At 37.2% G+C, this 14,750-nt stretch overlaps 3 protein-coding genes across 4 annotated transcripts; 2 read left to right on the top strand and 1 right to left on the bottom strand.

Annotated features, from left to right (window-relative positions):
- The first annotated feature begins 1,911 nt into the window (after window positions 1-1,911).
- LOC143461233 (C-terminal-binding protein 1-like) lies at window positions 1,912-6,022 on the top strand. The gene is made up of 7 exons (XM_076959068.1): window positions 1,912-2,259; window positions 2,424-2,568; window positions 2,776-2,982; window positions 3,131-3,255; window positions 3,646-3,849; window positions 4,116-4,260; window positions 4,533-6,022. Exons 1-7 carry the CDS (start codon window positions 2,131-2,133, stop codon window positions 4,934-4,936), a joined length of 1,359 nt encoding a protein of 452 aa, XP_076815183.1. The 5' UTR covers window positions 1,912-2,130; the 3' UTR covers window positions 4,937-6,022.
- A 2,349-nt stretch (window positions 6,023-8,371) lies between these two features.
- Window positions 8,372-10,066, top strand: LOC143460126 (uncharacterized). Its single transcript, XM_076957526.1, has 6 exons — window positions 8,372-8,604; window positions 8,697-8,871; window positions 9,015-9,182; window positions 9,266-9,393; window positions 9,481-9,573; window positions 9,716-10,066. Exons 1-6 carry the CDS (start codon window positions 8,464-8,466, stop codon window positions 9,884-9,886), a joined length of 876 nt encoding a protein of 291 aa, XP_076813641.1. The 5' UTR covers window positions 8,372-8,463; the 3' UTR covers window positions 9,887-10,066.
- Window positions 10,067-10,431: 365 nt separating this feature from the next.
- LOC143460991 (intelectin-1-like) lies at window positions 10,432-12,001 on the bottom strand. 2 transcript variants are annotated; one of them, XM_076958713.1, is made up of 3 exons: window positions 11,716-12,001; window positions 10,956-11,584; window positions 10,432-10,830 (listed from the first exon to the last, which is right to left on the bottom strand). In XM_076958713.1, exons 1-3 carry the CDS (start codon window positions 11,978-11,980, stop codon window positions 10,603-10,605), a joined length of 1,122 nt encoding a protein of 373 aa, XP_076814828.1. In that variant the 5' UTR covers window positions 11,981-12,001; the 3' UTR covers window positions 10,432-10,602. The 2 variants fall into 2 exon arrangements, with proteins under 2 accessions (XP_076814828.1, XP_076814829.1); XM_076958714.1 differs by having other exon boundaries at window positions 10,956-11,581.
- Window positions 12,002-14,750: the final 2,749 nt, after the last annotated feature.

Genomic DNA, 14,750 nt, shown 5'->3' with positions numbered 1-14,750 from the left:
TGCTTCAACGGGTTTTCTTAAGTTTCAAATTAATTGAATTTAAGTTAGCTACTGTATTTTGTTTGTGGATGAAAAGTGGAAAGATTTATCTTCCAAGTTCTACTCGCTAGAAAAGTGTTAATATTTCTAAGATGTATGTTTAATTAAAAATAACAGATATTAAATATGTCATAATTTATATAAAAAAGATGGAATTTTTTTTCTTGTGTTAACTGTTTGTTGTTTTAGGTTTAGTAAAGCTTACTTTTGGTTAGGTTTGAATGAGCATATTTTTTTACGTATAGGCTAGACTACTATAGTTTAGTACCACACTTTTCAAGAGTTTTTGTAAGTTATTTATAAGAGTTATTTTTGTGAGCTGACTAGTCTATTACCTTGGTATCCAGAATTGTACTATAATGGCCACACACTTTTCAATCCCAAAATATGTTTACAGAGACTACAATTTGCATATTTAACCAGGAAACACCCACGAGAACAAACAAACAACAATAAGCACACCACAGTTTCTATGCACACATTTATTTACGATTTAACCAAGTAGGATTGGGTACGTTTGAATGCCAATTTATATTAATGGAGGAAGTTAATAGGCAGTGAATTTGTAGTGCTAAAATGTTTGCTTTTACGACCACTATCCGCTTTTACAGTGCGCTTACCCCATACAACACAAAGGAATAGGTGATAGTGAAGCATATTTCACTCATATACAGTATACTATATAGACTTCATGAAATTGGTGGCCCAAGACTACGCTGTTTTTAAATTTTTGTGAAATCGCCCAGGGTAGTCCGATAGTGTAACTCTTTACTGTAAGTACAGATGCATGTGAAGCAGCAGTGCATTAGCATTTGGCTTTTTTGTATTAACGTTCTTTACGAGAAAGCCTCCTGCTGTGGTTCACTTCATAAAAGTATGAGATAAGGACGTCTGAAGTTTTTAATCCCATATTAATTCTGTTACCGCAACTATACAATGTTGTCATAATATCTGATGAGGTATTGCATGTCTAGGCTTATGTACTGCAGCAAAGGTCATACAAGATATTAAGTTGATTGGACCTTGTTCGTGTATCGTGTTGTAGATAACTTGACAACTCACACTCACATAATATAATAGTCATTGTATAGTAATTTCAAATTTATCTTGTCTGTACAACACACATCACAGTAACTTTGTGCACAACAAAATTTGTTTTAAATAAACTAAAACAAGCCTTTTAAGCTTATTTTCAGCATGTATATCCAGTCCACTTTCATACAAATAAATGATATGTTGGGTGATGTCAGTCAGGCTACGCATGACATTTTCTTCAGTTGAGCATTCCAATTGTTAATCTCTAGTTAGCTGGCAGGAAATGATGATCCTAATGGTGTGTACAACAGACTTCCTGTAGAATACGCACATGGCGCTAGTCCTAGATTTAGTTTTGCATGCCGTTGGTAGTTTTGAATGTGTAAGATAATTTGAGTTATTGGTTTTAATTTCATTTCTGGAAGAGTTTTCTCTATTCTTCTTATTCGTCTATGCACAGTAGGATTAAAAGCACATTTGAAAAATTTAAGTGGATAGAGTTAGAGGTGTGATGTTTTATTACGCAGTGTAAAGAAATGCTTTTTGACTGTAGAAATGCAGTGTAAAGCCATTGCCAAGCCTTGCGGAATGCGTTAAATCTAATAAATAATAAATGTCAACATGTATATTATTGAGTTAATTGCAGCAACAGCCTGATAATCATGTTACTTTCAAATGTAATTATTTCAAAGTATTGTTTTGAAGCTGCCGTTCATTTTAACAACCGATCTGGTTGTTTTTGATATGCATCACTTGGTTTTTATATGTTGTATGAAGTCACTGATAGGTTTTTGTACATTACATTTTTCAGGCTTTTCATTTTTCAGGCACAATTTTTCAGGCATGTAAGCTACCAATTGATAGCCAATTTATTTTTACTGAAGGCTAACCAACCATGTTTTAATGTTACATTTAATCACTTTTACAAAAAAAGAGCTTTTGTTTTAGAACCCAAGATTACAGTGTTTCTGGTGCGAAAGTAAATAAATATTTGTCAAAAATTCTATTCAGCTTAAAATAAACTGTGCTAGTTAGGGTCCGTAGTAATCTTAAAACATGGCTGGTGGGAGACCACTGGTTGCCCTTCTTGATGGAAGAGACTGCAGTGTTGAAATGCCAATCTTGAAAGACATTGCAACCGTGGCGTTTTGTGATGCTCAATCTACGCAGGAGATCCATGAAAAGGTATACATGTATGTTTACACAAGCCCTGGTGTTTGTTGTTATAAATTAATATTGTGGAGTCACTAGAGTCAGATTTATAAGCTAAAGTATTGCATCGCAAAGCAGTCAGTTCTTTACTAAGTGACCTGTACCCTGCCCTTTAACAAATGGTTATTTTTATGTAGGTTTTGAATGAGGCGGTTGGAGCATTGCTCTATCACAGCATAACTTTGACAAGGGAGGATCTGGAAAAATTCAAAGCGCTTAAAATTGTTGTGCGGATAGGCGCAGGATTTGACAATGTCGACATTAAAGCAGCTGGAGATATGGGTGGAGTAGAGTTCCTTTGAGAGATTTTTATTTTTCGAGTTTCATTGAGAATGTGTTTTAAATATGCTATTGTCTTTGTTGTTTAGTTCCATGGGAACCATCAGGGCACCTCAATACTGACTCGTGTATATGCATTCTCCGTTTTAGCCATTCATGTGCATTACTCCTATAAATACTATTTCAGTTTATTTATTTTTCCTGACTTAGGTGTTGCCGTATGTAACGTACCGTCAGCTTCGGTGGAAGAAGTAGCAGATTCCACCCTCTGCCACATCCTTAACTTGTACAGGCGGACTCTGTGGCTGCACGCTGCTGTAAAAGACGGAACTCGACCGCAAAGTGCCGAAAACATTCGTGAGTTAGCCGCTGGTGCAACGAGGATTCGCGGTGACACCCTTGGAATCATTGGTCTTGGTGAATCGAGTTTGGAGTGAACTTAAATTTTATTCTCACTATTATTTACTGCATTCATGCAGTTTTGTGGGTAGTTTTATGACTGAGCTGTGCTCTATATACATGCATTAAGTGTAATAATGGAATTTTTTGTTGTTTAACTGTATAGGACGAATTGGAACTGCAGTAGCACAAAGGGCAAAGGCATTTGGTTTTAATATCTTATTTTATGATCCATACCTGTCAGACGGTATTGGGAAAGCTCTTGGATTTTCAAGAGTGGGTACATTGCAGGTATGAACATTTCATAGTTCCTTTTTAGTGTGTTTACTATAATGTTGTTAGATATAAATATTTTAGTTTAATATACTTGGTAATCAAGTCTAATATCAGGAAAATATACAAATGGGTTGATGGTTGCCATCAATGTCAATATTGTATATTTAAACAAATCCATTTATACCAATAAATGGCTGTTAATTACCTATCAGAAGTATAACAATCAGATACAGCTAAATATACTCTGCCCAATGTGTCATGAAATTTAAGTTTAATTAAATGAATGTCTTCACATTCAAAAAGTCATGCTGACATAGTCTTGCCATGGCACGTAGGCTGTTTGCAATATGATATTGAGTGATGTATGCCAAAATCAAATGGAAATATTCCCCTTTGCCCCAACAGGACCTTTTGTACCAAAGTGATTGCGTCACCCTACATTGCAACTTGAACGAACACAACCACCATCTCATTAATGACTTCACAATAAAGCAAATGAGGCAGGGTGCTTTCCTTATTAACACAGCGAGAGGAGCTTTGGTTGATGAGCAGGCTTTGGCTAATGCGCTGAAAGATGGAAGGCTCAGGGGTGCAGCTTTGGATGTACAGGTGACTACATCGCTTGTTAAGTTGTTAGCTGCAGTTATGTACAGTAATAAAATCAAAGTCTAGTGCTATGAAGAAAATGTTTCAAAAATATTTCATATTTGCTAAATTTTATTAAAATGATAAAGTTTTACACTACTTAGAAATTTGATTTGTGTAAATAGAAAAACATTCAAAGTTACGTATAATGTCTGGTCACTAAAAAGTGAAAAGACCCAAGTTACCTTTCAAAATGTCTTATTGAGCTCGAATGCTTATTTTGCATGTAGGCTAATGAGCCATTTTCATATGCAAGTTCACCACTGAGAGATGCACCTAATCTTATCATAACTCCACACTCTTCATGGTATAGTGATCAGAGCTGTACAGAACTAAGGGAGGCAGCGGCAGCTGAAATACGGAGAGCCATCACGGGTAAGTAAATGTCAACCCCTGCTGGAGTACTGCAGTAAATTAGAGACCAAACCACTGGTTACAAATCTTGTTATGAAAGCAGTCAGCCTTCTATATGCATTAGCCAATGCAGACTTGATTGATCTGAGCATGCTAACTATGGCTGTTCCTATACCTTCTGAGGTTGATCGTACAAGAACAAAGCTATTTAAGTAGTTCTTAACACTTTGGTCAAACTCTGTTGTCACTTCTAAATTCATACAAATTATATACTTGACATTTTTCCACTTTAGGTCGCTTACCAGATACATTGCGTAATTGCGTCAACAAGGAATACTTTCAACAATCTACTGCTAGCTCTGGTTTAACTCACCCAGGACAATCTTGGGGAATCGAGTCACATCCTCCACCAGCCATCCCGCCTCAGCCCGCCATCAGTTCTCATCTGGAAACGAATGGAGGTCCGGTAAACCGTTACCCAGGAATTCCGTCAGTGGCCATCGCATCTGGCATCCCACCCCCTGTCTCTGCTGAAATTACACCTGAAAGCATGCACGTCATGCGCAACCCAGCCATGATGTTGGCGAATAACGCCCTTTCAGGCAGAGCTCAATCCACATCCCCAGTAGTCAATCGTCAGTCCCCCGCTCCTGGGCTTTTGGGCAAGCCCGATGGTGACATGACCCACAAGGATTAAAGCTTTTTTCAAATCAGTTTTGTAAAAGCACAATATCGTGAAGCCCCAAACCATGAAAGTGAACTTTTACTTAAAGGTACAGTAGAAAAACAACTTGTTGATATCTTTATGTAGGGTAGTGCATCCATCAAGTTCATCAGCTACTGTACACACACCAGACTTCTGGTATTTGTCTATTAAACTGAAAACACACAGTATAGGCAAATGACAAAAATGTACTTTCAAAAGGTTGCCTTTACCACCGATCAGCTACTTTAGTGTCAAGAAACATTTTGTTAAAACTCGTAAATCTTGGAATAATTTACCAGTTGACTGCCACCGATGGGCTTGGGCGGATTTGTAATAAATAGGTTTCACTTGCCAGAGAAAGACATTCTTGTTTGTAAGTTTGACTACTTTGTTTATGTTGGTTGCATCTTTTATTAGATCAGCTTTGTAAACATTTGAAGATCTTGCAATATGTCATCCTGTTCCTACTGTATCCAGTTCTATAGCTGCTGTTTTTGTGCAAATTGAGCATGTAGCAAAACGCATGGTGCGTATCAGTAGCAGCTGCTAAATGCTTAGTGACTTACTGTTATGCTTTTTCTGTATTTTACCTTGCTTGCTTTTGCGTCCGTTTGGCCCATAAGGGTAAAATAGTTCCGCAACGGAGTGTGTTTCATCAGTCTACTCCAAGCCATAACCCATAATAGATTTATCACTTATTTGGAAACGTTTTGCTTGTTTGAGAAAGTGAGAAGTTTTATTGTTATCTGTATTTTGCTCTCGTGTATCATGAACCAGCCGGTCTTTGTAAACAGTTGGTTAGCTGATATACTAAACTGACGAATGTTGGCGCATGGTGTCGGGTAATGTGGCACAGTCACCCGGATTTATTGCAGAGGCCATCCGACATGGTTAATCTTTTCTTTTTGCTGTATGACATTTTTACATAAATTGAAGTATCTATGATCAGTTTATGAATCAACCTCAAATAAAATGCCTGCCATTAAATGAAAAAATGAACTTCTTGTGTATTATTTTTCAAATGCAAACTTTCAAATGTTTGTCACATAATTTGCCAATAAAACGTTCTGCTGTGAATGTGTCTTGTGCTGATATTGGGGAACATGATCGTCGATTCATCTTGACTGCTCTACTACGTCTGTTAATCACCAGGTGATATTTGATATTGCAGACATCCTAGAAGCCCAGTCTAGTGTAGGGTGTAACCCAGACTCTTGTGGATACCAATCCATGCGCTAGTGTGTGATCTGGCTTGGATGATCTGATAGTCTATTAAAATATTACCAAGTTTAATTCAACATGGAAAGGTGCATTATGAAGGCTGTCATCTGCATTATGCGAATGCCGTGTGAAAGACCATTTATTCTATCAAACCAGAGAACACCTAAGTGTCGTTGAAACCAATAGAATCTTCGCTTTGTGTGTAAAAGCAATAAAATGCGCATTCCTCAGCCAATCCTAGAATGGTAATCGAACGATAAAGACTTCTTTTATTGGTGTGCCCCAGCGTGGGGAATGGAGTTCGTGCAAAGTTTGAAGGGTTTCGGGCTCGGACCAACTATCCTTATTAACTTAAAATATTAACCCGCCTTGCTTCGTGGTAAAAAGTACGAAGTTTTCTGTTGTCTGCTTTAGTTTTGCGGAGTATTTCGGCACCGGTACCTTGATTAGGCAACTTCTAGAAGTGGATGAGTACACTTAGTCCACGTCAGCTAACTAGCTTTCTTTACGGATACCGTACCAGTAGGAACATATTGTGGTGATTTTGGATGGATATAAACTAAAGCCTATGCTAGTTTCTGATAGTGAATAGCCCAACCTAGATAGCCAGTGATTCTCAAACATGACAACAAGTGGGTCACAGAGTTTTGATCAAATATCAGTCTATTCCTTTATTTTAAATATTTTGTTTCAGAAATTTATTCTCGTTTTAGCATTTCACGACTATAAATAGGTTAACAACCCCTAGTCCAGACCTTGTAAAATTCCGATTTTAATGTGAAGATAAAAAGTTTTTTATCCCACATTAAATCATTCAAGAAATAAAAACTTAGATAGGTGTGTAAAGTTTAAGGTAAGCGTCAGCTGTCAACAGTCGTTGGCCAGTTTTACTTTTGCAAGTGCAAAAATTGCACTCCTTCGTTGAAGTAGCCTGGAGCATAAAAATGAAGCTAGACTCTGGGCTAGCCTACATTGATGTTAAACCGTAAACAATATACCTTTTCCAAATTTTTTGTTGTTGAAATTAAAACAATACATTAACATTTTAATTGTTTATGGTAAAAGACGAAAATTCCGTTATTCATTTTTTGTTAATTCTGTTCAAATTACAAATGTTAAACTACTTTGTTTGACTTGCTATTGCGCCTTAAACGTTATACTTAATACGTCACAATAGGGGAAGATTTCTGCAGAAAGTCGAGCTTATCACAACATGTATATTTATACTGGAAGCGAAGTGGCGAGTTTACTGTTACCACTAGGGATGGGCCGATACGGACCCAAACCCGAATAGATTCGCTGAATATCGCCTTTATGGAAGATTCGGGCGAACACGAATACCAACAATGGCGAACCCGAATACAATATTAGGTCTACTTATAAATTTACTGACTTTTGTTAAAAATGATGATCTAATTTCCCGACAAAGCTAAACTAGAGTCAGCAGTACTTACAATGAAGGTCGTTTTCCTAACGAATTTGCTTTTTCAATCGTTTTTTAAACACTATTTTTCAAGAGAAAGCGATTTGTTTTTCGATTACATCATGTTACAAGCAAGACTTGACAACTTTTGGATGAAATTTTATTGTTTGGTTCAAATACGAATAGATTCGGGATTCGTTCGTGTCGACCTTCGTAATATTCGCATTCGCACGAACCCGAATAATCTTCCTCACAGCACATCCCTAGTTACCACCTGGCCATGTTGGAAAATGTTGGTAGTACTCGTACTTTCATTTAAAAAACAAGAATTTAAAGCTGACGTATTTGCTACTTTTTTATTTCAATCCTCCTGCAGCGCAAAAGGAAATACCTCTTTTGAACATTGTATATTATCTCACCGAAGTTACCGTTATTGTAAGTAGTATAATTGTTGAATACCGTTGTTGTCTATATTTTTGTTCTTTATCCATGCCGACATTTTTCCATATATGCCATTTGCGTGATCAGTTCATTTTCATGCTTTGTTCGATCTAAGACATTTAAGTTCACCATTTCAAATTTCAAAATTGTCGGTTTCCATGTTGCGTATTTAAGGTCTGGGCAGTACAACCCCGCTGGTTTTCGGCTATAGGTTGCTGGACTCTTTCTTTTTACCGTGAAACGACTACTTGTGTTTATTTTTAATTTTCGGTAGATTTGATGCAATAGAAGTAATGTAACTTGACCTACAAAATTTTTGCCATTACAATAAAATGAATAGATCATGATATTTGTTGCTATTTGAAGCTTCAACGCGGGTTAAAAATAGTTTGACGAATTAAAAGTACTTGGAACTTATAATCTGCACTTCAGAATGGAGCTCCAATCAGCTTGTAGTCCTCCAAAGGAGACCTGCAAGTCTATCGTTGTGAATGCACATGAATTTGAAGATGATGGCACAAGCACAGATTTTGACCTTGATCAAGTTGTTAGGGGTATACTGAACTGGGAAGTGGTAGGTTGGTTGGCGGCCACTAAATTGGTTTTGTTATGCTGCAAATTTGTTTTTCTGTTGTTTACATCTTTGCTTTTGTAAAAACTTTTTAGATTATCACACAACTGGAGCAAGAAAAACAAGATGTAGTCAGACAAAACACGTCCCTGAAGTCACAAGTTGAACTTCTTGAAACAAATTGCGAAGAAAACCTTCAAAATTTAACAAGTTTACAAGAAACCGTGAAATCTCTGCAAGTGCTAGTACAAAATCGGTCAGACCAGTCGGGTAATACGTTTATCTATTCACGCCTTAAGATGATTTGTGCTTTATTTCATTGCACATTTTCATATATTACACTTTTGTTGAAGTGTTCATATTTTACGAGTGAATTTCAGAAAGTCAAACAAATATTTTCAGTTTGTACTTAGACGAAATAAAATCGCTGAGGGAACAGTTGATTCTCCATCAAGATCGAGCGGTGAAAATGGAGCAAAAGTTAGAAGAAGAAATCAAGAATAACCAGAAAAGAACAAAAGAAAGCAACGAAAAACATGAGACGGAATTAAAAAACCTGCAGCAAAGCCTGGAGAAAGCATGTACTCGACAAATATTAATTTTGAGAATACAAACATACCACCACGCTAGTAAATGTATGTCGGTGTTTCAACTGTATTCATAGTTGCTGGGAAGGAAGGTAAACTCCACGATGTTAATAATGAACTTCGAAGTAAATTGATGGAAGAAGCGCAAAAACGGGGAGAATACGAAAAAACGCACGAAGACGAGATATTAAAATTGCAAATGGAAGTAAAGCGCTTACTATGCTCGTAAATTAACCGTGATTTTGTCTGGTTTTTTCGCGTTTCAGTGACGTTTGTCGTATTGATTTTGCAGTACCAAAGCAAGATAACTTTTATGCAAGCCCAAAATAACCGACTACAAACAACCAGCAATCCAAATCTTGTCGGCAACGAAATTTTTCGCAAGGTAACGTTTTTGATAACTTTTTTTGACAGTGTTTACAAAAACGACTTGAACTCAACCCCCAAAGCCGCGTTAAGGTGAAAAACAGATTGACCAACTACTAGATAACTTTCTAAAAACATTTCTCGCAAATGTTTATGTACAGAAATTGCAACACGTACAGGAAGAATCCACGAAAGAAATCAACCGTTTGAAGGAGGAATTAAGGTTGCTACGTCAGCAATCCAACGACTTTTTCAATCAAAACACCGGAAGTTTTTCACCACACACGTCATTCAGGGACAGACGCGTAAACCTCAAACGAAAGCACCTTTAAATTTTTCGAGTAAAACATTTTGTTGTTTGACGCTGATTTTTTTGCCGCTTCAAGTACGAAAGTTTTGACGTATAATAATATTCTTTAGCTATGCTATGTTGACCATACAATGTTCTTTTGGGTCAAAATAAAGTGGAAATAACGTATTTTGCGCTATTTATGTTGTTAATAAACAAAGCGGTGTACAACTGTTATTTGTATAGATTTGATAAAGTGCTTTACAAGCTAAAACTTACTATTAAAATGACTGAATTATTTTTTACTGACACTGGTTAATGCTTGTTTTTCCTTTTCCAAAGTTTGCTTGGTAGAAACCTGTACAAACTGAGCTATAATTGATTTAAAAAAGTTTATGTGTTAAAACTGCTAGGTTTGTTTTCCAACATATTTTGTGGGTTTGCGGAAGGTATATAGCCACGTAAAGTCCTGGATGACTAATAACTAATAATAACTTTTGTTGAATTTGATCAATTTTTGAACAAGCCTTAAGGCTGGATGATATCAGTCACTCGTAACCTAAACATCAAACAAACTTCAAGTACATATGCATTTCCATATTGTATTTTACATAATTTAGCGACCAAATTATAATAAGCCACGTTCGCTTTAACACTACGTTTTTATATAACTCGTCATATAGCTACACATCTGGTTAAAAAGGCTAACTATATTCTTACATTATATAGCTATATACAGGCTACGACAAGATTACGAAGTCAGCGATAAAAGAGCAAGAAAGTTGTCGACAGAAGAGTTTGATCAGCGCTCCATGCACTTCCTACCGCGTGTCCGTCATGTAACCACCCGGAGAAGTCTCCACAATATGTGCCTTGCGTTGCACCGGTAGACCCTAGGCAGGATTGAGATGGGTAGTTGAAAGTGGGTTTGTTTCTCACGCCGGGACAGAGAGCAAACGCGTATCTGCGCGAACTAATGGCTCTAAACTAAAACAGAAAAAATTTTTAAAACATTAATTACCGATTGGCTATTTACTATAAGAACCTGCCGCTGCCCATAAGTGCCAAGTCCGCAGGTTATGTGACGTCGTAGACAAAAGTAGGTAACTTACTTGGATGAAACCTGGCTCAGTTTCTGACTTTGCGTTGGGAGGAAAATGTTGGTGTAGCGAATTGGCATCTCCCTTGTCAAATGTTACAGGAACACTCGGTCCGCTATCCGACGGAAAATTGTACACTCCGGACCTAATTGGGTAATGTTCGCTGTATAGGTGATACAAATTTCCTCCGTACTGAGATAGAAAACCATTTGTGGTACGGTACTTCAGGTAGGTAGACGTGTTGTAATTTTGCAAAGGTGTGTTGTTTGGCACTTGCCAAATCATCAGGTCTCTCCCGGCAATCTCAAAATAACCAGGGCTTTTGTAATCATCGCTGGTAGCAGCAACTACATTTCCGAAAACGTTTAGATTTTCCCAGTTTCCGTCTCCGTTAGGACGCAGCGCCACGTTACCTTGCTCAGTTGACCATCTGTCACCGACAGTACATCTTCCGGAAGATCCTATATTATTTTCGTGAATGGATGCCACGAGAGTCCACCCTCCCTCGTCTGTATCCATGTCGCAGTAAGCTGTGTGTTCGTTTCCATTTGGGCCGACCAGCTTGTGCAAGCCTGTAGCGCTGCTATCGATGCTGGTCTTTATTTCCTTGCAACTTCTGAAGGAGGATCTCCTCGTAACTGCTAGTCAAAAACAAAACCTTGTAAGTCCAGTATCCAGTTAAAAATAGAACGAAAATGAATCAAGCTTAACCTATAACACATTAAAGACTCATAGCCTAAGTCCATTTTCTGTAACTTTTCCTTCAACTAACTTCTAAGTGACTCCACTTCTTCAGTCAATTCTCTTAGTCGTTGACAAACTTCGCCTTTCGAACTGCAACAATCGCATTGCTGAACATCACCCGGGGGACCTTGTTTTCCCGGTGCACCTGGCGGGCCTCTTCGTTGGACTGGCTCTCCAGACGCACTGCCGCTTCTTGCACAATATAGATTGCATTGTTCGGGTTCTTGTGACTGACATAGGCAAGTTAATGCGCCTAAAAACATGAGTAAAACTAATTTCCCTAGTGATGCCATATTTAAAATCGCATGGCCTGTACTAACCTGTACAACGGGCAATCAATGGTTTTATATAAGCAAAACTTTTTCATGATTTCCCAGCTTAAATGCGAAGCTACGCATAAATCATGAACTCGAATTGTTGAAAAAATTTGATAACGCTATCAATTTGAAACATAGTTAACACGAAACCATTTACAGCGAATCTTTTTAGTTTGTGAGTTTTTCAACACGTTCCCAACAATTCCCTATTTTGTATAAACAGAGCGAAACTTTGCAGAAGATGCAAACTGCAAGCGCTATGTTGACTTATCAGTCAATATTCTTTCAAACTTTTCAGTTTTAGGATATATAGCCAATTCCACAAACCAAAGTTTTTAACTACATTTCAGTGCTACAAAATCTTCATTCCTTTTTAAAGAAGTCTTTCAATTACTTCAAGTCTGAAGTGTATGAACCTGGTACACGTTGCTACTAAGCATTGTCTGTTGTTTACGCACCGGCGAAGTTAACCTAACAACGTCCATAGAGCATAACGGAAACTGACTGAAGCTTTGCGGAAGAAGACAAAACGCACGTTTCAGATAATCCCGGGAAGATATGCAATGAGTTTGTCTATGGTTTTTGTTTAAACGTGTCCCAAAGACACAGTAACGTTTCCTCCGAGCGCAAGGAATTCTTCATTTTATTAAGTCGCTTAGTACTACGCGTATAGTTATGTTGTTTAGTTTTGAAGAACAACATGAATCGTCATTAATTTTTTTTGTATTTGTATACCTTCAAGCGTCATCAACTCATCATATATTCGTATCCATTCAAACTATATAGGACTATTTTTATAGTTCTGACCCAAAGTGTTGATTACGAATACGGTAAACAAAAGTAAAGCTACAGGCTGCATTCAAATCTAACAATCGTACATCAACTGACCTTCTCACCGCAAGTTTAGCATAGTTGTTATTCTATTTACTAAAGTTTAAGCTTTGGTATATAAAAGGCCTACACGAGAAAGCACTAAGCTGCTAAGTTCACGAAGAACCCTACTTTACGTATAAAAGACTTGCAGGGAGCCTACTGAGTTTCAAAAGCAACTTAAATAGTTTTTCCTGAGCACGCAAACAAACGAAAAATTAAGCCCGGCTATATAGTAGTTTATAGAATAGGCAATAGCTAAACTTCTTGATTTGGTCAAATCACTCATACGGAGTCCTTTCCGTCTGTTAGTAAATCTTGACGAGCGGGAATTCTTGTGCGGTTCTGATAACTTTGTTTTCCTGTTGGCTAGTTAAAGTGTGCTGTTTGTGGATGATAACGTAGCCTAGATTTCCGTGAAAGCAGATAGAGAAAAACTTTGGTATCTGAAATTATTCCGCAGTTCAAGTTGCTTTTTAATGATTGACTCGTTACGCTATCCTGCATATTGAAAAACCAGAAGGCTAAGATCTTCGGGCTAATCTTGCCTTTCAAATTTGGAAGCGTTATCCTTAACTGTACCACGAAATATTTTTCAAAAATATTTTACCAAAATGATCTGTTAATAATGTTCTTTCATATAAGATCAACTTGTTTTTGGACTTTCCCCTCACTTTAAAGGCTGGTACAGGTGGACAAATAGGCTTGATAGACACAGTGATTTCACGCGAACACTTTTACATGTTAAAAAAGCGAGCGACTTGATATGTTTGATAATTTCAAATAAATCAAGATGTCGGTGTCTTTAATGGCCACGTAGGCCATAGATTATAAATTACACCTTCAACGTAATGTTTACGTGTAGGCTATTGAACACGTTACCCTTGAAATAAACCTTAAATGCCGAAATTCTTTTTGTGCTTTTCACAACATTTTTATATTAGCATACAAATTTAGCCCCGATTAAAGATTAATTGATTAGAATCTGGCCATCGTTTTGTTAACCTCCGTGCCGATATGAAGTGGTACCGGCTCGGCTCGTAAGTTTACATGTTTCTATTGGTCTTAGATTTTCATTTATGAAAATACTGTTTTAAAATATCCTCATGCTGACTCCCAGTGTAAATTTCAACGATGCACTTTGAAAATCCAGGCCAATAAGATAAGTATTGTGTACGATAGACTCTCGTGCCATTGTTTACAATTATTGAACACTTAATTGAACATTAATAGCCTATATTTGTTATTTTATTTGAATATATGTGCAAAGTGTCAAGACAAACTACATAAATTTTTATTCAATATTGTTAGTACTAGTATTGTATTGTTGGGATGAAAATATTTGTCGTCACAAGTTGGCACGGCATTTTCACTATCATCAGTCAAATTTAACATGATCGTGGTTGTGGTCGTTCTGAATCGGGGATCTCTTACAAAGATGTTCTTTGGGCAAAATTGACTCCAGACATTGCTTTTCTTGTTATTGTATATTGTAATATGTTATTGTAGCATAGTTATTGTAATCACTAGCGTGTAGGGGAGACCAGGGGTTAGTTGGAAAGCGGGGTTAGTTGAAAAATCGCAGTTTTAGTACTCCCCGAACATCTTTGTAAATCTTTACTGCCCCTTAGTGATTGATAACGATGTTATCTATTCGCCATGTTAATTTTATTGATCTCGGAGCAGAAGCATAAGAGTGGCACACGTTTTTCTGTTTTTTACACTTTGAACTAAAATTCGAGCTTGTTGGTAGATATAGTGTAACATAGTGCTCTAGAGAGACAATTGAAAGTTCATTAGTCTATATTGACCGTAGGTGCCATGGTACCAGAAAAGGCAGAGGCAATTAAATTACCTGGTTTAATGGCTACATAAA

The sequence above is a fragment of the Clavelina lepadiformis genome, chromosome 5, assembly GCF_947623445.1.
Source record: "Clavelina lepadiformis chromosome 5, kaClaLepa1.1, whole genome shotgun sequence".
In the NCBI taxonomy this organism is placed as follows: Eukaryota; Metazoa; Chordata; class Ascidiacea; order Aplousobranchia; family Clavelinidae; genus Clavelina; species Clavelina lepadiformis.
This window is presented reverse-complemented; position numbering and strand designations above follow the sequence as displayed.